General features: G+C 36.3%; 3 protein-coding genes across 7 annotated transcripts in view; 1 reads left to right on the forward strand and 2 right to left on the reverse strand.

Annotated features, from left to right (window-relative positions):
• Positions 1-13,851, forward strand: part of LOC102601619 (sister chromatid cohesion 1 protein 4) — a 15,976-nt gene extending 2,125 nt beyond the window's left edge. The window contains exons 2-15 of one of the 2 annotated variants that reach the window (XM_006353187.2): positions 2,532-2,793; positions 3,496-3,593; positions 3,675-3,718; positions 4,059-4,105; positions 4,675-4,762; positions 4,902-5,964; positions 6,074-6,496; positions 6,802-6,946; positions 8,153-8,289; positions 8,767-9,899; positions 10,524-10,557; positions 11,171-11,285; positions 13,235-13,364; positions 13,475-13,851. In XM_006353187.2, coding sequence (XP_006353249.1) covers positions 2,532-2,793; positions 3,496-3,593; positions 3,675-3,718; positions 4,059-4,105; positions 4,675-4,762; positions 4,902-5,964; positions 6,074-6,496; positions 6,802-6,946; positions 8,153-8,289; positions 8,767-9,899; positions 10,524-10,557; positions 11,171-11,285; positions 13,235-13,364; positions 13,475-13,573 — 3,818 coding nt within the window. In that variant the 3' untranslated portion in view covers positions 13,574-13,851. Of the gene's footprint in view, positions 1-2,531; positions 2,794-3,495; positions 3,594-3,674; positions 3,719-4,058; positions 4,106-4,674; positions 4,763-4,901; positions 5,965-6,070; positions 6,497-6,801; positions 6,947-8,152; positions 8,290-8,766; positions 9,900-10,523; positions 10,558-11,170; positions 11,286-13,234; positions 13,365-13,474 lie in introns of both variants that reach the window. The other variant, XM_006353186.2, reaches the window with a different exon arrangement.
• A 461-nt stretch (positions 13,852-14,312) lies between these two features.
• Positions 14,313-21,040, reverse strand: LOC102602180 (U11/U12 small nuclear ribonucleoprotein 25 kDa protein). 4 transcript variants are annotated; one of them, XM_015311254.1, is made up of 9 exons: positions 20,963-21,040; positions 19,846-20,143; positions 18,983-19,011; positions 18,153-18,219; positions 17,888-17,945; positions 16,474-16,686; positions 16,269-16,374; positions 15,531-15,630; positions 14,313-14,779 (listed from the first exon to the last, which is right to left on the reverse strand). In XM_015311254.1, the coding sequence occupies exons 2-9, from the start codon at positions 20,104-20,106 to the stop codon at positions 14,672-14,674; spliced, it is 942 nt and encodes a 313-aa protein (XP_015166740.1). In that variant the 5' UTR covers positions 20,107-20,143; positions 20,963-21,040; the 3' UTR covers positions 14,313-14,671. The 4 variants fall into 4 exon arrangements, with proteins under 4 accessions (XP_015166740.1, XP_006353251.1, XP_006353250.1 ...); XM_006353189.2 differs by having other exon boundaries at positions 16,474-16,689; XM_006353188.2 differs by having other exon boundaries at positions 16,474-16,689; positions 19,846-20,140; positions 20,963-21,037.
• An 846-nt stretch (positions 21,041-21,886) lies between these two features.
• LOC107061629 (uncharacterized) lies at positions 21,887-22,363 on the reverse strand. Its single transcript, XM_015311222.1, has one exon. The coding sequence runs from the start codon at positions 22,361-22,363 to the stop codon at positions 21,887-21,889; it is 477 nt and encodes a 158-aa protein (XP_015166708.1).
• Between the last annotated feature and the right edge of the window lie 1,936 nt (positions 22,364-24,299).

Raw genomic sequence — 24,299 nt, forward strand, 5'->3', positions numbered from 1 at the left:
TAGGAGCCACACTCTTCCATTTAGTATTCCAAGGTCCAGTTGACATGCCTACAACAACACTCAGTCCCCTTTTGTATACTCTGTTAACAATGAAAATTCCATCATTGTGGTGCTTCCGAATGAGTTTGTCTGAATCTGTATTAGTGCCCAGGAAGTTTCCCATTAGTTTTAGAAAATCTACTACCCATGGTATTTCCCAATCATTTAGGGGTCTTCTGAAAGTCAGGTTCCACCCTTGAGGGGACCACATTTCTTGTATACTGCATCCAGTATTCAAGCTTATTGAGAACAGTCCAGGAAAAAGGGAGTGAAGTGTGCCATGACCACTATAGTCCTCTTCCCAAAAAAGCATCTTGTCTCCCCCAACTCTAACTAAAGTGTTTCTCTTGAGAGGTATCCATAGATTCCTGATAGATTTCTAAATCCAAACCCCATATGTAGTAGTCACTTTATTAGTGCACCTCTACCCCTCCGGACCATACTTATGAAGGATAATCTCCCTCCACAAGGACTGATTTTCTTGAGTAAATCTCCATAGCCATTTGATAAGTAAACTCTTATTATGAAGCTTTAGGTTCCTCACTCCTAGACCTCCAAAACTCTTGCTTTGCTGAACTGCGCTCCATTTTACCAGGTTGAAACTTTTCTCAATCTTGCTTCCTTGCCATAAGAAATCCCTCCTCAACTTGTCTAAGATTTCCACCACCTCACCGGGGATGGGAAATAAAGACATTACATATGTTGGCAGAGAATCTAGGACTGCATTGATCAAAACAACTCTACCTCCCAGGGAAAGGTATTGTGATTTCCAAAGAGCTAGTCTTTTTTCTGTTTTCTCTATTATTCCATCCCATATATTCACAGCTTTGTGATTAGCACCCAATGGCATTCCCAAATAAATTGTGGGCAACTCTTCTATCCTGCACCTCAAAATATCTGCCAGAGACTGAATTTGTTGCACCTCTTTCACTGGAAAATATTGCTTTTCCTCCAGTTAATCTTCAACCCAGACTTCATTTGATTCCGCATTATTTCGTAGTATTCTCGTGCTTCATCTAAGAGAGATCTCTTGTCTCTTGATAAGCTTTGATAAGCTTCCACTCTAGGTGCTCACAGACTAGACTTACGAGTTTAATTTCTTGTCCCACTTTATCCTTTTGGTATTTGTCTATGCTTTTCTAGTTCCCAGGTATTTTTCCTAGTCTATTGATTTTACCAAATAATAAGTCCAATCCACTTTCATGCTGATAAAATAATGCTGAATTGACCAATGATGTAGCTTTTATATTCAAAATTTTCCCAACTAGGTGATGTGTCTGTCTAACTCCCCATACTTGCCTTCATACCAGAAGATGAAGCTTTAGTGGAGAAAAAAGTAATATATTGAGGGTTTGGTTGTGCTTGCCAGTTGAGCATTCAAGTAGGGGTGAGCATAAAACCGGACCGAACTGAGTTAATTCTTAAAAGCTGAACCGAATTACCGTATAAACCACCCCTTGGATGGGTTAAATTTGAGACTAGGTCATAGTTTGCATATACTTGTTGGATAGTTATCTACAGAAGAATTGGCACTAAGAGGTGGCTAAATCTTTTGTAGGTTGACAAGCTGTAGCGCTTGGGGGGGGGGGAGTAGGATAGCTGTAACTATTATAGCTGAAAAGGTAATGATACCTTTCTCAAAAAAGAAAAAAAATGTAGATGACTAGGTATCCTATGCACTGGTCAGGGAACCTTCTCAGCACTACCATGATGGTTCTTCTATTACTGTCTATTTAGGGTTATAGATTGCTGCATTATATAGCTGCCTAGATTTTTTAATTTCAGCAGATTGCCAAAGGAAGACAAATATAGCTTGATTGTTTTTTTTTTTTTTTTTTTTTATAACCGAGAAATCCGTCTGTGATCCGCCCTTTGGACCAATCTAGCTTGTATTGTTTTTTTTTTTTTTTTGATAACCGAGAATCCGTCTGTGACCCGCCCTTTGGACCAATCTAGCTTGTATTGTTTTTTTTTTTTTTGATAACCGAGAAATCCGTCTGTGACCCGCCCTTTGGACCAATCTAGCTTGATTGTTTTTTTTTGATGACATTACCTGTTTTTTTCTTGGTAAAGGTTAAGGGTTTTATAAACAGAGCACAAAGATTGGCCGAAAATTACACTCAAACTCAATTCCTATACATTACTGTAGTTTTATGCTAATGTCATAGTTGGTGGATTTGTGTAGTTTTATGATAATATCATACAGGAGCCACATTGCTCCTGTATATCTACTTTATGTACTTTGATGATAATGTCATAGCGGTGGCTCTTTTGGTTTAGATTATGAACCAAGTATGCTGTCTTTTAATCAAAATTCTATTGTTGTCTGGTTGTGCATTGAATACTTCTGGCTCTTCCTGGGTATTTTCGCATATCATCTTATGTGTCTGCCTTATTCGTTTATATACAATTTTTTCTTTTTGTTGGTCAATCAAAAAGCCATGTATTCTTCTTTTTGTCTTTTGTTAACTTGCCTTGTTCTTTTTGAACAGACTCCATCCTTTTTCCTGATGTACCAATTGCATTGCGGTTATCTAGCCATCTTCTGCTTGGAGTTGTGAGGATATATTCTCGAAAGGTGGGTTACCTATTTGATGATTGCAGCGAGGCTTTGCTAAAAGTCAAGCAAGCTTTTCGCTCCACTGCTGTGGATTTACCACCTGAAGAATCTAAGGCTCCATATCACTCAATCACCTTGCCAGAGACTTTTGAACTTGACGATTTTGAATTGCCAGACAATGACATTTTTCAGGGGTCGGTTCCAATCTATCTTTTTTTCTCTTTACTATAATGTTAGCTTTCTGCATATCATTGATTTTACGGGAATACAACATGATATGGTTGTTGGCTGAAGGAGTTGCTCAAATCTCTGCTAAATGAGATATAGCGGTGGAATAATTCCTTGTGGAGTAAATAGCAGGGATACCTGAAGTACTCCTTCTGATACAATTTGTTTGGCTTGACTCGGAGTACAAGGGTCAAACTTACTAATATTCGGTGTGAATTCAGACAGAGAATCTTCAACTTCTTTTTTGAAATAAATTTACATATTTAGATACTACATAAAAAGTACTCTTTAAGTCACATAGTCAACTATTCAAAATACAATATCACCAGTTTAAAAGAAAAACAATTCAAAATATCTAGAAAGTATTTGAAAAAACTATGGTCAAAGAAAATGTCCATTTAGTAACTAGAACAGCATTCCTAGTCATTTCACAAGTGGGGTATGGGGAGGGTGGTGTGTATGCAACCTTACCCCTTTAAGGTAAAGAGACTGTTTCCGATATACCCTCGGCTCAAATAAAACATCTCAAAATCCAGTAAGAAACAGAGGAGTACTTATCTTCTCGCCCTGTAATATTGATTATTTTCTGGTGAAAAGTTGTTGCTATAGTCCACTTAGGGCTCACTATTCCTCTATTGTTCCTACTAAAGTCAATGTCAATTCTGCAGTAACTATGTGGACCATCATATTAGTTCAAGGGAGCAGATCACACTACAAGATAACATGGAGGGTGTGATTTACTCAACTTCGAAGTTTGGATTGGATGGTAATTAATTCTTTGGATATCTAATTGCTAGATTTGTTATGACACTGCTACTCATATGTTTGCATGGTGATTTTTTCTCAGAGAGATTTGGGGATGGTGACACTTCTGGTTTAGACCTTGATGAGGTAAGATCATATTATTACTTCACCCCTTAGCTTCGTGTTTGTTTCATTTACCCTTAAAAGGAGTTATTTCTTTATGAGAAATATACAGAATTCTTTTTAGGATCATGTTCATGCTTCATGGTTTCTAATGGCATGTTTCTACATGAATTATGCTCGGAAGTTGTTTATCTATAGTCCCTTATTGATGCAGATAACCTATTTCATATGGCTAGATATTGCTGGTTATATAGGTGTCTGCATGGATGTGTATTATAGTGTCCTTTGATAAAGAAATGTGTATTATAGTGTTATGTCGTTTTTCTATTTTCTTTCTGATTTTTGGACTTCTAATTGCATACAGGAATTATTTTTGGACAAGGTTGCTGCTGTTGGAGATGCTAGTGGGAGGTTGACCTCATATTACTCACTGCCTCTTACAATATTCCCTTATTCCCATGCAGAATGTTACCAGTCATAAGTTCTTATGAGATTCATCTTATTTAAAATGTTGTTGTGGTCTACTTCTTTTCCTGTTTTGTGGTTAAAGCTTTTTATTTTTGGTTGGTTGATTGGGGGCTTTTAAATGTAAGAAGCTATATGGATCTAGCTATACAAAACTAAAACATATATATACATATACATAAATATTTAAGTGATGGTTCTTTTAATTTCTGACTTTTCCGTTAATGTTATGCTTATGCTTTGTATGGGTGGGTTATTGAGTTATGTTGGAGATCTAATGCTAAATAGGCTAGTGAATGCCAGGACTAATAAGTCAGGTTGGATTCATGGTGTGAAATGAGTCAAACAATTGCACCTTGATATTCGTTTTCTTTGAGTCTCTTGATCTTGGGATTGTGTTGGGGCAGGTCAAATATCTATAATAGGTGTTTTGATTGTCAATCCATTAGACTGCAATTCTATACTATTGCACAGTTTATTGTTATGAATATCTGACACAACTTTGCTGATTCTAGTGCTGATCCTCAAGCATCTGTTGAACCAATGACACCAATCAAACAAGAAGAACACCATGAAGGGATGGCTGCAAATTCCGAGAGCATGGTAACTAGCCGATCTGTCCTTTATTCCCTACAAAATAGCTGGTTATTGACTATTTATTGTTGGTTGTGCCAGACAACTCGTTTTATATACCTTAAACTTGCTTATGCTGGAATGATTCAAGGTCTTTTCTTTCATGCAGTTTGATGGAGTTGATGGAGATGCTGATTTCATGGATCATGCTCCATGTACTCCTGGGTTGGCGGAAGAACCAAATTTGTCTAACGTTCAGGAAATATCAGCATGTGAGGACCATCTAGGGCTGGAAGATCGTCATGTGACGGAATATGCTGTAAAAGCAAATTCAGTGAATCTCTCTTGTGAAAATAACATGAATAACGGAAGTAAGCTTCTTGAAAATCAGGCATTAACTGCTGGCTCGAATGGTGAACAGCCTGTAAAAGGATATTCAGAGGATCTCTCTTGTGAAAATAACGCAAATAATGGGAGTGGACTTCTAGAAAATCAGGCATTAACTGATGTCTCGAATGCTGATACTGTTCACTCTGGGGCTGCTGAGGAGAATGGTTACCATTTAGGTAACATGTGTGACAAACAACTGGTGCCAGATGGTCAGCTGCCTCCAAGTGGAGTTGCAGTGGATCTTGTGTCATCAAGTGATCCCACTGTAGCATCTGGACCATCCTCTGCTGCTGTTCATCAGGTTAATGCAAAATCATCTGTACTAGAATGTGCGGATGCGATTGTTGCTGCATCTGATGGTCAAACAAATGAGAGGAGCTTGCAGTGTATGCTTTCTGACATGGACAAGGTTGACGTATCTACCCCTGGTGGCTTCCCCGACGAGCCTTCACTTCCAAATGGAATTAGTTCCACAAATGTTAACTATGATGTTTCTGCTTTAAGTAGCATCTGCCAGCCAGTTCCTGAAGATATTTCACCGAGTAATCAGAGATCACCTAAGGCAGTCTCAAATAACATTGCAATTCCAGGAACCTTGGATGCTGGTGAATCTCAAGATATAACTTGCTTTGAAACACCGAAGACTGCTGATTGTCTGGAACAAAGTATTTTTAATGAAGACCCTGGTGCCCAGGTTCATTTTCTGAGTCGATGTAATGCTTCTGCTCAGCTTGATGCATCGAAGTCTAGTTGTGAGCATGCTGTTAATAACGAGCCACCATCTAATTTTTCTGGTTTCCACCTGCCAGAAACTTCTAAGGAGGGCGAATTACATGCTTCAGGTATTTGTGTAGTGTTTTAGGTTTGTTGGGGATAAATCTGTGTGCTATATTGTAATATTGTTTGTGAATGTACTCTTAACACTTCCAGTTGAAACATGCCATGCAGCAGGTTATTCAGAACAAATCTCAAAAGAAAGTCTCGTCAAAGAACCTGTTCCACGTGAAGACATTCAGAAAGATACTGACAAATCAACTGATCAAGCAGATAATGTTGTTCCAGAAGATCGCCACATGGAGTTTATGAGCAGTTCAGCTGCCTCTACCTTGCCAGCTCCTGAAAAGATTCTATCAATGTCAGGAGGGCTTGTTGATTTACCTCAGAGTATTTTCCCGGAGGCTACACCAGATTACTTGGCGGGGTTCAATGAGGCTGATGCTGGTGACAAATTCATTTCAGGAAAGAAGCGCAGTTACACTGAGAGCACACTAACAGAGCAGAGTTTCAACTCAGCTGAATCTTCAAGGATGGTCCGTTCCAAAAAGTCTGGAGGATTTATTCCCGATGATGATGATTTGCTTTCTTCTATACTAGGTACATTGGAGTTACTTCATAGAAGGGAAGGGTGACCCTTTTTATCTTAATGAAAAATTCTTTCTTCTTTAGAATATGACATATATCCTCTTTTCTGACTTATGTGAAACATTTCCACTTTCCTAATTATTCGCCACAATTCTGCTTAGTATAATGTTATAATGTGTCTGTCAAAGTAACCTTGTAAATCTTTGAACTCAGTTAATTATTACATAACAGGGGTGAGGGGAAATTAACATTTTTCTTTTAACTTTTTTCTTGAGTTTAGACCTTATTTGTTGGAACAATCGTCATTCTTATTTCAGTTGGAAGAAGATCTTCAGCGCTAAAGCTAAAGGCTACTCCTCGACCTTCTGAGATTACATCAAGCAAGCGTGCTCGATCTGCTGCTCGGATGACTGCCAGTAAAAGGAAGGTTCTTATGGATGATATCATGGTTTTGCACGGAGAGTATGTTCTGTCGTGTATTTTTGTTTCTGTTCATGCAAATGCGTCTTGTGCTTTTACTAGTTTAGATCACTAAGCCGGATGATTTATATTTCATTTCTGTTGTCAAAATATAGCAGATTAAACCACATGAAAGGCATAAAAAATGTATCTTTGGCTTTTAACAATCTATTGCAGAGTATAGAATTATAAATGTATCCATATCAGCAATCAGACTGAGAATCGAAACTAGTATTTTCTTGGCACTGCGTCTTTTGTCTATTTTAAATACTATTTGCACTATAGTCTTGAATTAGCTGCTGTTGCTCTACTGAATTACTTATTGTGTGCCAGAGTTTAGGTGCTGGTTTTACGCTGATCCAATGGTCAAAGGCCTGTCTCTTTATAGGCTTTGTTTTGATGTTGCAAATTTGTGTTGGTTTCCTCGTCTTGTTGCTTTATGTTTTTCCCAGTCTAATTCGAACACAACCCTTGTTATTTTGGATACTTTATTCCTTAATGCTTCAGCATTCTGACTACTGTTATCATGATTTCTAGTTCAGCCACTCTGTTTCTCATGTTATACTTGATCAAGGTGTTGGAAAATATGATATTGTTGACAGATAAAACAACCTTAGACTTCGTAATGACCGTGAACAGATCCTCTAAAAAATAAGTTGGTTCTTGGTTGGATCACAGATACCTCTCAACTCATTTTTCTATCATTTCCGTTTGTGCAACCAAGGTAGTGGTTTAGTGGTCGATGAAATGGAAAAAAGACCATGGGATTACCAGGGTTCAAATCCCAGCAGAGGCCAAAAGCTAAGTGATCTCTTCCCATCTATGCCTACGTATTGGTGGCAGAGTTATCTGGTGCCTGTAATAGTGGGGGGATGTAGGTGCACTGAGGAATAGTCGGAAGTAAAAGAGAGAGAGAGAGAACTGACTGTATTTTGTTTGTTTCCGCTTCTTGTTGACATGCAATAGCTGACCTTTCTAGTGGGCTATTCTAATATGTGCTGTCTAGTAGTGAATTGATGTGGGTCTGAATTATTGCCAATTCAGTTAGGTTCCCTTTCCCAAATAGTTAGCTTTTGTGTTGTCATTTCTGCCTTATTTCCCAGTGAAATGCTTTTTCCTGATAATCTGAAAAATCTTTTTATGTGTTTAAATAGCTTCTCTCACCTCATTCTTTAAATATCTGATAAAACATATTTGCATTTGTGATAGTATGATAAGACAACAGTTGATACATGCTGAGGACATACGTCGCGTAAGGAAGAAAGCTCCTTGCACACATGCTGAAATCTCAGCGATCCAGAAACAGTTGTTGGAAGATGAAATTTTCAGAGCAGCAGTATTAACTGGTGGGTTCAGGATGCAAGTCTACATTTTTGCTATTTGATTGTCTTCTTCTTGTTGAATCATGCAATTGTTTTTGTTGTGGATATTATAAAAGGTGATCACATTTTGTGTATGTTTAATCCATAATAAGTGCTTATATGAGTGCTTATATGAGCTAGCTACACTTCAAGTGTCTTGGATATTTGTTTTATTGATTGGTTTAACATCTTTCTACTTGGATGTATGCCTTGGAACTAATAAGCTGATGTGTTTGGGAAATATGTTTACTTAGACTCTATGCCAAGTGCTGCCATATAGTTTGTTCTAATGTCACCCTAAGAATACAAGCACATGCTTTTAAGTTTTTAAGTTCTTTTGCTAATTGTTTCATGTTAGGAGAAGCACATTTATTGTCTGCTTCTTAACTTTGTTCTTGGTGCTGCATAACACCAATGGCCTTTGCTAGCTCTTCATATTGACTGAATTTGATACTGATTCAGGTTTGTCGGTGGAATTGTCTTCTTTACATAAGCAAACATTTGACTTGAGTACAGTCAAGGTTTCTTCTTCTAGTGATGTTAGCTGTTCTCATGCTGAGATGGCGGTCAAACCCCAGATAACTGCTGAGTATGCTGAAAATTCCATCTCAAATTTGGGGGAACAACGTCAACAGCCAAGTGTTGAGTGTGCTGAAAAACCCATCTCAAATTTTGAGGAACAACGTCAACAGCTAACTGCTGAGTATGCTGAAAACCCCATCACAAATTTGGAGGAACAACAAGCGACGGTGTTCAATGAATCACATGTTGAAAGAGAAAGTGGAAAGGAAGGAAGCGATGAACGGTTTGTAGCTAGAGATGATAGCATATTAGGAGATGTTGAGGCCACTATTCCAACTGAGAACAAGGAAGTTGATGAGCATGACCAGTGTTTAAATAGTGACGCCTCTCAATTGCGGCCAGATACTGTCACTGATGTAGCAGCGGCCAATGGCTTTCATCTTGAACCTTCAGATAATACAGCAGAAATAGGACCTCAGGTAACTTACCTTTCTGGTGCTGATGCAGCAGATACTGCCTCTGCCGCCAAAGAATTATTGGCATGTTCTAAAAGTGGTGGATTAGGTGGCGATGGTGATATCATAGCAGGTCTACCTCTGACAGATCTATTTAATGAGTCTGGAAGGGAAGCTGCTTTTATTTTACCCGAAGTATCATATGGATCTCCCAATCGTGCACCGGCTGCTCAAGCTGATAAGTCTCGGGAAAACTTGAACGATGAAAACCTTGTAGTTAGTAGTGACTGGCCAGAAAGTAACTACTTTATTTCTGAAGCTGAAACTGGAATTGAAAATATGGTAGAAGATGCAGATCTATTGGAGGCTGCCCAAGACAGTGCTACAGTTGAAATTGCAACTAATGTAGAAGATATAGTAGCTGATGATTTCAACCAGAGCTTTGCTGATAACGTTATAGGCACTGAACAACCTACCACAGATGCTTCATATGATGAAACAAATATGCATTTGCTGGATGATCCCATAGGAGCCGGAGACTATCCATGTAAACAAGAAGATTTCTCTTACAATATGATGGGCGCAGATCTCACGGATGGCAATCTGGGGGACCTAAATGTAAGTGTGCTAGCTTAGCTTAGTTTCGAGTGCTGGTCTTCTGGAGTTTCAGTACTCTCTCTCTCTCTCTTTCATGTATTATACATGACAATCTTATTTTTCTTTTTATGATGTGTTGGATAGAAATTGCAGACAATTGCTTTGTCAATAATTAAGTACCTCTCTTTTATCAAAGTTGAAGTACATATATCTTCTCCTGGTCTTGACAAGGTTGCTTCCTTGTTGCTTCTTGACCTCTATGTTGCTCTTTGTTCAGTATGGGTGGTTCTTTGGAACTCAGAGAAAGGGGAAGAAAGAAAAGAAAAAAATTACCTCTAGATTGTTACCAATAGTGTCAGATCTCAACGTAGTAAGACCTGATTGGATAATCTTTATCTAAAAAATTCTAGCAAGTAGCAATAAGTACGAGCACAAATCTTGATTTCATGTAGATGAACATGTACACTGGAGGTTACCTTCTGTCTTGCACTATTCTGTTCCCCCAAACTACTAGATTCTTTATCAGCTGATTGCTTTTGTTAAAATGGGCTTGAAATGACGGTCCTTTTCTTTGCCTTAATGAGAGATTTACTTTGATATGTGCTCTGCTGATTTGTGCTTTCCTCATTTGTTTTTTTTTGGCAGGATCTAGATTATTCAGCCGCTGGAAATGATACAGGTTTGTTTTCCTTCATCTGCAACCAAAACTTGAAAACTTCCAATTGCCTCAAAAGAAAGAAAAAACAAATAATTTCAAAGTTGAATGGGATGAGAATATTTTCAAATTTGCAGTAACATTAGGCATGTTTGATTAAGATGGATTATCTGTCCTTGTTTCAGAACCTTGCATCTGAATTTTCCGATGTTGATTAAATTTGATAATGGCTTGCAAAATTTGCATTCAATTTGATGTTATTTGTTGTAAAATGGTTTCGCAAGGTCTCTCCTCAAAATAATCATGGACAAATGTTGTGAATTGTGACCTTTCTCTTTGTACCTGTCTGATTTGATGTGTGAGGAAATCAGACACAAGTTGAAGAGTTTGAGAAAATGTGTGAAGACCAGTGTCTTGGCCCGGAAAACTTTTATAAGAGCAATATACAGTGTATCGTATTTGTGGGATATGAGAGATTTAACTCCATATTTCATCTAAGATTACTATTACCTCTATTACAAAATGGTCAAACCATTTCAGCTATGTGGCAACGTTGGTAATGTAGTTTCTTTGGATGTTTTTGTAAGTTTTCTCTAAGGTCTTGTAGCTTTGGTGTAACATTATTTTTGGTATCTAGGGTTTCTGAACTTCGATGACGATGATGATGAAGAAGCTGAAGCAGCTGATGATTATGTACCTGCTGCTGATGTCCCCCGTATCACTGAGAACATTGGATGGTCCTCTCGTACTAGGTGTGCAACTTGTCCTTCATTTCCTATTATTCTGCTATTATAAGTCTAGGGCTGCGCAAGCTGCGTGTCATTTTTAGACAAGTTTGCCCTCGCCTGTCTGCTTTTTTCCTGTGGTTCAGTGTTTTATGGGGTGGTTCATACATTGGTTTCTGTCATTTAATCTAACGAGGGTAAAAGTACAAAATTATCAGAGTAACAGACTAAGCTCAAATTTCACAATAGAAATATGTTTCTGGAAGGACCTCTTTAGATTCCTGCTTCTCGCTATATACTTTGACCAAATTCTGTGATTGTTCTTTTATGTTTAAATTGTGCATCTCGTCTTTTCTTTTTCCTGACAACTATAGACATTTACTTGCCTTCCTTCTCTGATTCAGCTACTCCTCTTCTTTTAGTGCCTACAGAGAGGTTCAGATAATCTTTTCTGCTGACCAACAGCTTTTGCATATTAAGATAGTCCGTTGTTAAAGTGTGGTCTCATGAACAGTGGTTGAAATCGAACCAGCATAATGAAAAAGATAGCAAAAGGGCAGGCCCAGGGTCGGATTCAGCCAACTAAACAGAATGGCAAGCTTCATTACCGTTTGGGAAATCCCATCAGTTCAAAAACCAAGTCCTAATCTTTGGACTGACAAGTAGCAGAAGGAAAAGGTCCGACTTAGGCTGAATATAGGAACTGAAGCAGTAGTTTTCCATCTGGTTAACCATATGTTCTTTAACCTGTGGAAATGGTGCCTAAAAAACAAATTAAGAGCTAGGAGGGGTCTCCTCTAGTCAAGCTAATTTTCTTTTCTTCCTCCCCTGGAGCTACCACCTTGCTCCTTTGGTGACTCGAACCCACAACCTCAAGGTTGGAGATGGAGGGTGCTTACCACTTGAGCAACCATCTCGTCTAGTCGAGCTAATTCATTTCTCAATTCTTACTTTCGAGGTATAATGTCCTTCAGATGGTCCAAAATGGCCCATCATTCTTTTTAGTTACACCCACCCTTTGTCTACAACAAACAACGCTGTCATGTTGAAAAGGGATTTCTACAGTCAATTTTTATCGTAGAGGCTGAGGCATTGCTAGAACTCGTAGAGGCTCTCTAGGATTAGAAGAGGGCCATACTTTGGCTATGTTGCTCAGACTCTTTAAAAATATCAGCGGGTGCATGTCAGATTCTCCAAAATTAGTGTACTTTTGGAGAATCCGACACGGGTGCAGCATCAAAAGTGAAGAGTCCATGCAACTTAGCTTTTTGGTGTTTTGCTCACTATACTGTAATTCCATCGCAAACTTTGTGCTGTTTATAAATACAATTATTACATTTTAAAAAGTATATTTTTTTAAAAATCATATTTGAACTGCTGGAGTTTATTTTTATTATAATACATAAGTTGAAGAAGATGAAGATATGAATACAGCAATAAAAGAAACTTCGTTGGTGTAAAATGCATCCTTGATGCTTTAGACTGGAAAGAGTGGTTAACTGCAGGATAGATAAGCGAAGAAAAATAGAAAATCGTTCCGTTTGAAAATTGAAAGGATCATACCTACTGAATACAGCAACTTACTGCTGCACTTTAACATAAATCGAAGAATCTTCTCCAAGAAAGTAGTTTGTGGTTGGAGTAAGGTACGGCTGTCTAAAGAAACTTATTTCCCTCCTACCGTGAGAATGGATGGTATAAGAGGGTTGGTAGATGAGTTCCATAGTGTAAGCCCAGAATTTATTAAGAAAGTTAGGTTAAATTTTTTTAAAACTTCAAATGATAAAATGGATAAAATGGGATACATACTTGCTCGAAGTTTACAACAGGGATATTAGTCCGAAGGCTTTAATCTCCTTTCGTTTTACCTATAGACAGGCTCTGCTATTTATTCTACTGTTGTCTGATCTTTATGATGTTATTGTTTATGAACAAAAAGTTCACCCAGAGTTCCACATTGATGTTTGTATACACAGGGCTGTTTCCAAGTACCTCCAAACCTTGTTTATTAAAGAATCTGAGCGGGGGAGAACGTCTCTCTCCATGGAAAGTTTATTAGTTGGTAAAACACGAAAGGAGGCATCAAGGATGTTTTTTGAAACTTTGGTATGTGTAACGCCTGCTATAATTTTTCATTCTCGTTGCTATCTTTTCCCCTTGTTTAGTGCAAATGGAACTTAAATCAGCAGCTGTGTCTCTGTGTGTGTTTATTGCAGGTTCTTAAAACAAGAGATTACCTTCATGTAGAGCAAGTGATACCCTTTGACGATGTCACAATAAGGCCTGGAATGAAGCTTATGAAATCGGACTTTTGAATCTGATATGTTTGGTAGGGAAGGATATAACATGAAAAAGTTGGTAAACAGAAATATGTATTTCTAGTAGTTAGTCAATTGGGTCAGTTTGTGGTCTACTCTTGCTATAGTTCATTCTTTACAGTCATGTTTTGATGGTCATGTAGTTAGGTTTTTACTTGGCTGGCAGAGTAGATCATTTGACACAGGTGTGTGTTGCACTCTGTTGTACAATGTAGATCTTATTTATATGTAAATATCCTGTATAATATGTGGCCATGCTTCTGTTCTAATTTTCACTTCTTTATTTTCGTAATAAAGAAAATTATATGCTTTTAATATTTATTTAGGTTTCCGATACCATAGAGAGTTCGATTATTCTGCAAGTTGTCATCATAACTTGTGCCCTGAAACTCGATGAACTGACCTGGAGAGAAGAGATCCAGAATTGTCCCATTAAGAACATCATTCTTAGGGCAAACATACAACTAGCCCTTTTTAACTGAATAATCGAAGTTCACAGAGTTTTTAAAGTTGTGTCGTTTTAATATCAAATTTCAAACATCTGGGTCTCAAGTTTTATGAGGTTTTGAACTATAAGAGAACAGCATATCAGTGTAATTCTACGAGTGAGGTGTAGGGAGGGTAGTGTAATTCTGTGAGTGAGTGAGGTGTACAAAGTTTTATCCCTTCTAGTACTAAGTTGATGATCAAATAGACACTGATTATACATTTATTTAGATCTAATGATTTGTTCATATAGATGTTTACAATAGTTAAGGCCAAGTTTGGAAAAAAGTAACTTTCTGTTAAAGTGTTACATCAACTCCCAAACCCTTTCTTGGGTAGTTCTCCTAGCTATAAGTAAAAAACTAGACAGTTGAACAATGGCAACAAATACACCTCAACACCAACGAGTAGAGATTGGCTATATGAATGTATGTTAGCCATTTCACTACATTAAGCTCAACTCGAAGCTAGGTAGTTGAGTATTTAACATAATGTGATAGGGAAAGCAAAAGGCGCCTAGGCTTGGTTTTCTCATCCTCAACTTTGCAACACATTTGCTATTACAACCATGGTTCTGTAGTTTATGTATGCAGCAATATAATCCCTGATTCAGTCTGTTGTACGACCCTTTTTGCTTAGTCCATGAAAGAATCTATGTTTTCTCCTCTTTGAATGCCTCTTAAAGGCCCTCGAGATAACATAGGGAATGAATTGCACCTGCCAAACTTCTTGAGTTAGACGAGAAAAGGTCAAGAATCATATGAGACCTTACAGTTGCCCAACATAAAACGGAGTTCCAACTTTCAACTACTTAAGAAAGCCTATATTCAAAAAGTTTAACATAATGCTCTTTTGGAGGAAGAGCCACATCTCCAGTCTAACCATTTGATATGATCTTGTACTACTTTTGAAGACAGAAAAGGAAGACCCTTAAACATAGAATATATCAGGAATTACGAAACTCAAATATAAAGTCAGTACAATATATAGAACAAAAGGCCAACTGCTACAATCAATCTACAGCACAAGAAATCACAATGATCTGCAGGACAAGCAATAAAACCCTCAAAATTCAACATCTCTTTAAGAAAATGAGTAATCTAGTTCCTCTTTTAGGTTTTATACTAAACTGTAGTTTTCAATAAAGAGTTATTTCTTCAACTTGATCATTTAAGAATATTAAGCTGGATGTTATGATCAGACTACTAAAATATGTATTCCCTTTGATCACGAAGAAATCCCCGAGGGTCAGTGGCATATCATACAAAACCAGTAGATAATGGACATGTCCCTCTATCCTTCTCCACTCAAATACAAGGCATTGATCTGAAGCAGGGTTCAAGCCTGTAATATGTGCCTACCCCATACATCGCACGACGTTCTCTTACTACTAGACCAAATCCCTGGCGGCAACAGACTACTTTGGTAATGCAATAGCGATATGAATGTGAGCATCAAAGTAAAGTACCTGAGCATTGTTCCTAATGCCGTAGTCCTGAAGTTTAGCAGTATCATCTAGTAACTTCTCATTGTGGAATAAAAGGCAAAAATTTGACCAGACATGCCTCCTGCATATCAACAGAAATACACATTCAAGCTAACAAAAGCGGGAAGAGAATAAATGATAGCAGTTTACAAGCTCAATATGAGTATCATCAAGCTATAGTTCAAGTGACCACCTTGTACAAGATCTAGTGGTGCTACCCGAAGACTCCATGCCAACCATTAGACTCAAGGTAATTATTGTTAAAACTATAGTTTAACTTATACAGACTAAAAGTTCAATCAAAGTTTTGGCTAGCATACACTTGAATGTCAAGTGAGTTAAAGAGATGCAATGACATTTTTCGTGTGCCAACAAATTCATTTTTTGAGCAGCACCATATCATCATTCTGATTTCTGAGGCTACCTTCAATCTAATCTTCCTGACAAATTGCTGATTTAGCAAATTTCGACCTCTCCCTTAATCTATTGCTGTTTCAACTTTTACACTCTTCTTTTTGCTTCTGACAACTGAACATATTTACCCTCTTACAGTAAGTGCCAACAATTATATTTTGGCTTTCGAGTTTCAACATTTCACTTTTCGGTTACGAAGAGTTAAAATTCTCACGTATCCAAAAGAAGGCTATGATGAAAGGAAACCATGAGCTAACTCTAAGAGCACAAAGTCACAATAGTCCTGTAGCATTTCAAGCAACATACCAAGAGATGTGCCGATGCCCCATCTTAGATTGCTCGGTGTCATCAATCCTTTTCCGAACAGCTTGTTTCAAGTCTTTAACTGTTGCGGAATTCATCACTGTCACATCTTCATTGAAAGGAAGAAAATTAATGGATGTAATTGTTTATTCTTGTTCATTAAAACCAGGAACGAAGTTTGCAACTAAGAACACTGAGACGTAAGTACCAAAGGAGCTGCCATCCAATTTGAGGACAGAGATACGCATGGCACTCCCAAGTTCCAAGCTGATAAGGGTGTCCACATCCGTCAGAGTTGGGTTTTTTGGTATATCAGCAAGCACAGGATCGTTGAGGAGAGCAACCAGTGTTGAATGGAGTCTTGCCTTCTTCATGTCGCTACTATATTCCAGTGAAATGTTGGTTTCCTCCTTTCTTCCCTCTGCTGGTAAAGATATGTTTGGATCAGCCAATATCCTATAAGAGTCAATAGGCATACACCAGCATGGACAAAAACTAGAGAATGCAAGTCCATCTAGAAACTTCTATAAGTTACTATGGGAGCTAAGAGAGAGCAGAAAAAGTCCATACACCTCTACTCTACCTAGTACTCCCTCTGTACTTCACCCTCGTAATTCTCACCTAATATCTTCCAAGCATCAAACAGAATATAACCCAGGTAGCTTTATCATATGGCTTGTATTATGCCCATCACAAGTACAGAGAAACCATTTGGTTCTGTGCACGCACACATATGTTTGTGTGGGAGAGAGGGGAGTTAATATATATATATATATATATATATATTGAACAGAGAAAAAGAGATTTCTCATGCGAATTCATTTCACGATGGACTAGGGAAGTGTACTAATCCATCTCGGAAACCTCCTGAAACAAAAAAAAATAGAAAGAAATATTGACATTAGTTCAAGCTTCGGTTAAGCAACTATTGGGTGTCGAATAGGTATGTGCAGCCAAACATAGACCGCTCACTAGAACTGGCCTCCTATAAACATCTTTTCTTCATCAAAATTGATCTCCTTTCTTATAGTTGAAACTTGTTAAGAACATAAAAGAAAGTAAAATATGATGATCTAAAAGAAGTGATGGGCAAAGCCACAACGAAAGACCGTAGTCTCATGATATCTAAGCAAAATATCTCTGATCGTTAGAACAAACATGAACCTATGGGGCAATATCCCAAAAAAAAAAAAAAAAATCACAAAAAATATTTAGTATCCCCTGCCTCCTAATGCTTTTACAAAATAAAAATGAATACTTTCTTACAAATTTATTTACTTCCTTTTTTGGCCAAGATTCTTATGGGACAGTATTTGAGAATTAAGCATTTCAGAAATTTTCTAAAGAAATGAATAGTAATTTATAATTCTCTGTCAGTGATAGGTTCTTGGACTTTGCAACTCAGTTTCCTCTTCCTAGCCCTCCCAAAAGAAACAAATAAATAAATATATATATATATAGATAGATATGTGTGTTACTGTGTCTGTGTGCATAAGTATACAAAATGTGTATATAGACGCAACTTTTTTTATTTAAGAAAGAGAACTGTACAAGAATAGGAAACCCTGAGGAAAGTGAAGAATTCTTTGGAATATGAAGCTAAAAGGAAATGCAGTTACTACCTGTGAGTTGTTTAGATTCTGTAGTAAGATCTCCGGACATCTCTAACAATGCCATTTGCTGCATAACAGTGATTTAAGCAACTTAGTATATGAAGTTTAGGGACAACATAGGAGCATATAATCCACCTCGCAGAAAGCTAAATTTAAAAATCTAAACAGCTGAAATGGCAAAAAGAAATCAAACTGTGCTGCAACTTTCTAGACCCAACAGAAGGGTAAGACTTTATTGAAAATAAGCATCATAACAATGGTAAAATCATTATACCTCCTCTTTAGCTTCCAGGTCCTTTTCATCTGCCTTCGTTTTAGCCATGCTAACATCGCTGTCCTTCCTGCTTAGGCAAGTAATGAGTGACTCAAAAAATTGGTAAAGGTGCTCATATATGCTGATAAAAAAAAGGGATACTTGTTGCACATTCAAAAGGTAGATGTAGCCATTCTCACACACACTGAATAAGTTTGAAAACAATTGATAATCCACTCAGGCATCCAGAGAACAGTAAGCAGTCTCCAAGAGATGTCATCACTTATAGTTATGGGCATTGCATAGAAAGATAAAACCTGCCTATTTTGCATGACTACAGGTCTACTCTGTTGCACTTTCCTTTCTTTTCTTATTTGAAGGAACATGTGCTCCTTTGTTCATCATAACATAATGATACAGTAGAGGATCAGCAATAATGGAAGAATTTATGCATTAGAAATAGTCACAACAGAAACTCGACAGATACGCTTCCTTGAGATAATAACTGCAATGGAGTTGTTGCAATTTCCTTCTTCTCAGGTTAAGAAATAGGTGGTTGTTCAATGAAAGGCAAATATCTGAAAGAAGATGTAAAAGCTGCCTATCATTAGATTTGGCAGTCAATGAAATTAAGGTACTGCTTTCAGCTAATTGGAGCTATCCCTCTACTGAAGAGACAAAAAACCTTGATAACTTCATGCCATATTCTAAGTATGATCATGCTTCATTTATTCTTGCCAAAGAGATTTCCTGATTCTCAGCCTGATGACTAGGTATGAAAAAGGAAAGGAAGTTTATGGACATGTGCTGACAAGAAGACTTAAAGAACCAAAGCTCCATCAGAGGTTTACCGGTTTTCAGAATCAGTTGGGTCGAACACCTGAGATAAAGATGGAATAGTAATTAGGTTATTTTTCCAGCGTGAAAGAGGAAAAATATACAAAACGCTTTTGGAAGTACAACATTTTCCAGCTAAAATTGAAAGAACAATATGCTAGGATTCCGACATCCGTTTCATTTTTATGACTTCAAGAACAAGCAAAGGAAGCGAACAACTGTTGGTTACAAGGTTCAAGAAAAGATGGGACATTCAACAATTTAAAAAAAGAAAAGATGGCTATTCAATCACTTACTAAGGTATTATAACTTTCTATCTTATTTCACCGTTGTAAATCGCTGTCTACTATTCCTTCCCCCATCGTTCTCATCTGACTCCTCTTTCAGATTTTAGAGATATCCAGTTTTCACTTTCTTCTAGCACTCTCACCGACACATTAGTCAAGTTTCTTATATTCTCTTGTTTGCAAGGTAGCAATTTCAAGGCAACGCAAGCTCCAACATCCGTCAATTCCTTCCTAATGCTTGTTATCTATTTGCAGATGTCATCCCCAAAGACCATCTTCTTTTTGGGTGTGTCTGAGGCCAAGTTCAATTAGGTTGTCTCAAATAATATAAATGAGATTCATACTGTTATCTTCTTTCAACGCACTTAATTTTCTTAATAATCAGCTTCTTACAATTTCCATCTTCTACTTAATTATTCAACGCCTTAGATCTTCAATTCTCAAACTCCACGATATGGCAGCCTATGCCAAACTTTAGTCTAATCAATCTATTAACAATTCTCTAATATTGTCCGATAGCATAATAGGAAACAGCAAGTTAAAAAAAAATAATACTCCACTGTGAAAAGGTATTATTCATAATGAAGCACCTCATTTTGTCTTTCTGTGTCAACACTAAAATTTGAACTGGGTCTGTGATGAGCCATTCTTTGATGATCTGAAGCCGAATAGGAGTAATCATGTCTTTGCCTAGGAGACCTATGCTCAATTACATCTCTTCCTGACCTTCGTTCTCTTTTTTCAGATGACAATTCTCTATCCAAAACCCTCTCCTTAGACCGATGCCTGTGCCTCTGTTTAGAGGGAGACCTGTCCCTACTACTGGAAGAATTCGTCTCATGATGCCCCATCAGAATCACACACTTATACAACCAATGTATTTATCTGCTGCAAATCAAATACACCAGAAAAAGGAAAAAATGCCAATTATTAAAAACAAGTAAAATTTATCAGAGCATCAGAGGTTGAAACTTACATATAAAAAATCAGCTTAAAGATTTCAGCTTGAGAGTTTTTTAGTACTGCCATAATATGTTAGGAATCAGCACTAATCCCAATCACCTATTTCAGCAATCAGGGAAAGATCTAGGGTATAACTTACACGTCAACCCGAACCCAATAGCTTTAGTCCAAACTTTCTTAAGAAATCTATTGAATATGTACAAATTATTAATATAGAACTCACTAACTTAAAAGAACTAGAATCCCAAACCCTCCCGCGGAGACAAAAAACACTAGGTAATTCTTCTTATCTGTCCTAATCTTGGTGAGCAAAGTTACCTAGTACCTGATACTGGCACCTATCCGTGGAATTAGTCAAGCTGCGTGAAAGCTGACCCAGACACCACGGTCATAAAAAAAAAAAACTAGAATCCTGAACCCATAACCTTCAAACCCTAGCTCCAACTTTACATCAAGTTGGTAATGAAAAAACAATATAAGAACAATAATTATACTAAAAACTTCTGCAATTGAAAATCATGGGGTTCTATACACCACAGTAGAAAATGGGAAAAGTGAAAGCAGCAATAACAAACAGTTACAGTGATTGCCCACATCAAATACACCATAAAAGGCATCAAAACAAAGCCAATTATTAAACAAATCGCAAATTTTATCAGATTATCAAAGTTAAAACCTGCATAAACACCATTTGCTTAAAAAAATTCATCTAATTTGGAGTTTTTAGTATATATATATACTTACTGGGCTGATGAAAATTTTCTGGAACTGAAAATCATGCGCTTCGAATAGGAGCAGAAATACCTGTTCAAATTGTAAAATATTTTACACAAAAAGTATGAGAGATAATTAATTTTTGGAATAAGTTCATTCTATGTTTGGTTGAGATAAAATTACGAAATAATTTATTTCAAGATTAATTATTCAGAGATTATAATATTATTTTGGGAACTTTCGCAAATAGTCACTATAATAAACTTAATTATGCTCCATAGCTATTTATTGCATATTTACGGGTTGTAGCTACAGTTTGAGCTGTCTCGTTTGTATAATTCGCGGATTTGTATAATTCGCAGTACATTTGTATAACTTCACACCGGTTCATTTTCTGATTGATTATAAACTCGAAATAATGAATTTATACAATTACAAACATCAGAAGCGTAAACAGTTATACAAATTATATTATACAAATTCCCAATTATACAAACGTGCGAATTATACAAAACTAAAAAGCTGAGCCGCGTAATTATAGCTAAAAGTAGGTCGCGAATTGTAATTAAGGCAAACTATAAATATATTAACTAATTAACTAGTATATGTTTGGAATAACAATCTTTAATGTCTGTGATAGTTTTTTTGTGTTGCACAATTTAAATTTTGATGAGACTTACTTGGTATATTTTTAGTTTAGGAACAAGATTTATCATAGATTAATTTGGGCTAAATATTAATCCAAATTTTGATGAGTTGAATTAATAAATAAACGAGTCAAAGTAAAACTTAATCGGATTATGATTTCATAGGCTATTTTGTCATCTCTAATTGTGAACAACACAATCTTGCCAATCCACATATCGGTATGTACTACACATTATAATTCTAACAATTTAATTTATTCGAAAGCATCAACATATCGAGCTATTGATAAACTTGATAGATATAAAATTAACTAGACGGCGAAATAGAAGTACATTCTTCCCAAAGTTTATCACTATTTTTCCAAATTTCAGTTGTATTCACTCCTTTCATCTCAGGACTGAGAAGAGTAGATTCCATAATTGCATTATGACATTTTATTCCCAGTGCGAGAAGTTGAGCGCAACACTCTTCCACATCACTATACTTTCCACTATCCAAAATTCTGTTAAATATGATTATTCCACAATCATCCGATATGTTTTGCAAACATTCCTCCACTTGTCCAGGATACGGCTCAGGTGCCGATGCTTCATTATGATTATAATATTCATTAGGAAATGTATAATACAAAGAAGAATCATATAAATCTAAATCATCTAAATTTTCACCGTGGTTGCGATTATAATAATCTTCTTCTCGAATGGCTAATGTTATTGGTGTAAACAAGGAAATTACCATTGCAATTGCAACAATCTCTATAACTCTCATCAATATAATTGCCATTTTTTGTTATTGAAAAATATAAGAATGGAGAAGAAATATAATGGTTAATTTATAAGTATATTTTTGTATAATAAAAAAAATAAATGAATTAATGAAGCAACATATAGTAACGTTTTAAAATTGGAGATGACAAATAAATGTGTAATTAATTTTCCTTCACTCTTGAAATAAATTCAGATCATCTTTTAGAAACAATAAAAGAACAATAAAGATTATTTATGTTCATCAATATTAATCTGTTCCAACAAAAATATGATGGTTTGGAATTGCATTAATTGAAATCTGCAATAAATAAAACTAAACAAAGTTTATAATAATAATTAAAAAACAATGTTTGAATTTGATCAGAAATATTTTTTTCAGAATTAATGCGGGGCGGGGCTGCAGCTTTAATAGTATTTTTTTTTTCAAAACTGATTTTTGTTCTTAAAAAAATTATATTGTTCATGTGCATGACTTAAATATATTTTTGTTTAATTTTCACACACTTTAATTACCAAAAATATATTAGAAATTTGGATTAAACAACTTAAGTATTTATATTAATAAATAAAGTTTTTTATGATAGCATCCAATATAATGTATTATAAACAAATGGTTCACATCTTATTAAGTAGAATTAATTTATACTTTTATAAATAATAATAATAATAATAATAATATTACTATTTAAACTTACATGTTTACTATCTTTTAATTTTGTGTATGCATTTAGATTTAACATATTTTATTAAAGGGAAAAATGATGAATATACTCCTGAACTATCGTAACTGGTACGTTGATTACCTTTGTCATACTTTTGGGATTCTGGTGCCCCTACCGTTCAAAAACTAGAGCATATATACCCTTTATACTAACGAACATACACGTGTCATAATCTTATCCACCGACACGACATTTATTAAATATCGGATCAACGGATAAGATTGTGCCACGTGTCCCTATTTAGTCTTCCGTTAGAGTTAAGGGCATATATGCTCTAGTTTTTGGACGGCAGGGGCACCAATGTCCCAAAAGCATGACGAAGGATATCTGCATATCATTTACGATAATTCGGGATATATTTGTCATTTTACCCTTTATTAAAATATTAGCTTCTTTCTAGACATTTTTTATTGGATAAGTTTTCGATTGATGCATCAAAAAGGAAATGGATAGATTTAATTTAATTTTGGCCAAAGTTATTGTGGAGTTGGAATTCCAAGTTGTATTTTTCATCTGCTAGGAGCACTTTCACTTCTATTTCTTTGTTTTACTTAAAATACTTACAAGATCATTTTTGTCTTGTTTGTCGTTATGATCTCCTAGCTACCTAAAACAAAGGAAGAACCATTACTTGTTATTTATTATTGTTTTCAATAATTTATTATAGTGTATTGTTAATTGTACATCACATTATTTTATTGTTGTTTTTGCTCTCTTCTAGTAATTATTGTTATTTTTGCTCTCTCTTCTATTTTATTGTTGGTGATAAGATACTCAGACCCCACTTATTGGGATTTCAATGAGTTTGTTGTTGTATTTCAATCGTGATTAGCTTAATGTACAATGGCTAACTATAAATAGGATAAAATTTACATGTGGTATGAATGGTGATTTTATTTCATTGAAAAATTTACAGTTGATGTACATGTGCCTTAGCCTGGCAAAGAAGTAACCTGTGAAAAGGCTTGTTTTTTCAGTCACAGTCCATACAAGTTCATAGGTATTGACAGAGAAAAACATTACACATAATTACATCAATCAGAAACTAATTGAAAGGGAAAGATCCTCATCGTTAGAGCTGTCAAAATGGGCTTGGCCCGCTAGGCCGGCCCAACCCAACCCTTGAATTAAATGAGGTTGGGCTCAATTTTTTCAGCTCATTTAGGAACGAGGCTTTTTAGTCCAGCCTCATTTGGCCCGCTAGCCTCGTTGACCCAACCCACAAGCCTC

This window comes from Solanum tuberosum, unplaced genomic scaffold, assembly GCF_000226075.1.
Source record: "Solanum tuberosum cultivar DM 1-3 516 R44 unplaced genomic scaffold, SolTub_3.0 scf00152, whole genome shotgun sequence".
Lineage (NCBI taxonomy): Eukaryota > Viridiplantae > Streptophyta > Magnoliopsida > Solanales > Solanaceae > Solanum > Solanum tuberosum.

Coding starts and splice junctions, on each gene's coding strand:
- LOC107061629 (XM_015311222.1), bottom strand. CDS start 22,363: ATGGCAATTATATTGATGAGAGTTATAGAGATTGTTGCAATTGCAATG.
- LOC102602180 (XM_006353189.2), bottom strand. CDS start 20,106: ATGGGGCATCATGAGACGAATTCTTCCAGTAGTAGGGACAGGTCTCCC. Junction 19,012..19,845: donor ACACAGAAAGACAAAATGAG/GTGCTTCATTAT, acceptor TCTTTATCTCAG/GTGTTCGACCCAACTGATTC. Junction 18,220..18,982: donor CCAACTGATTCTGAAAACCG/GTAAACCTCTGA, acceptor TTGCCTAAGCAG/GAAGGACAGCGATGTTAGCA.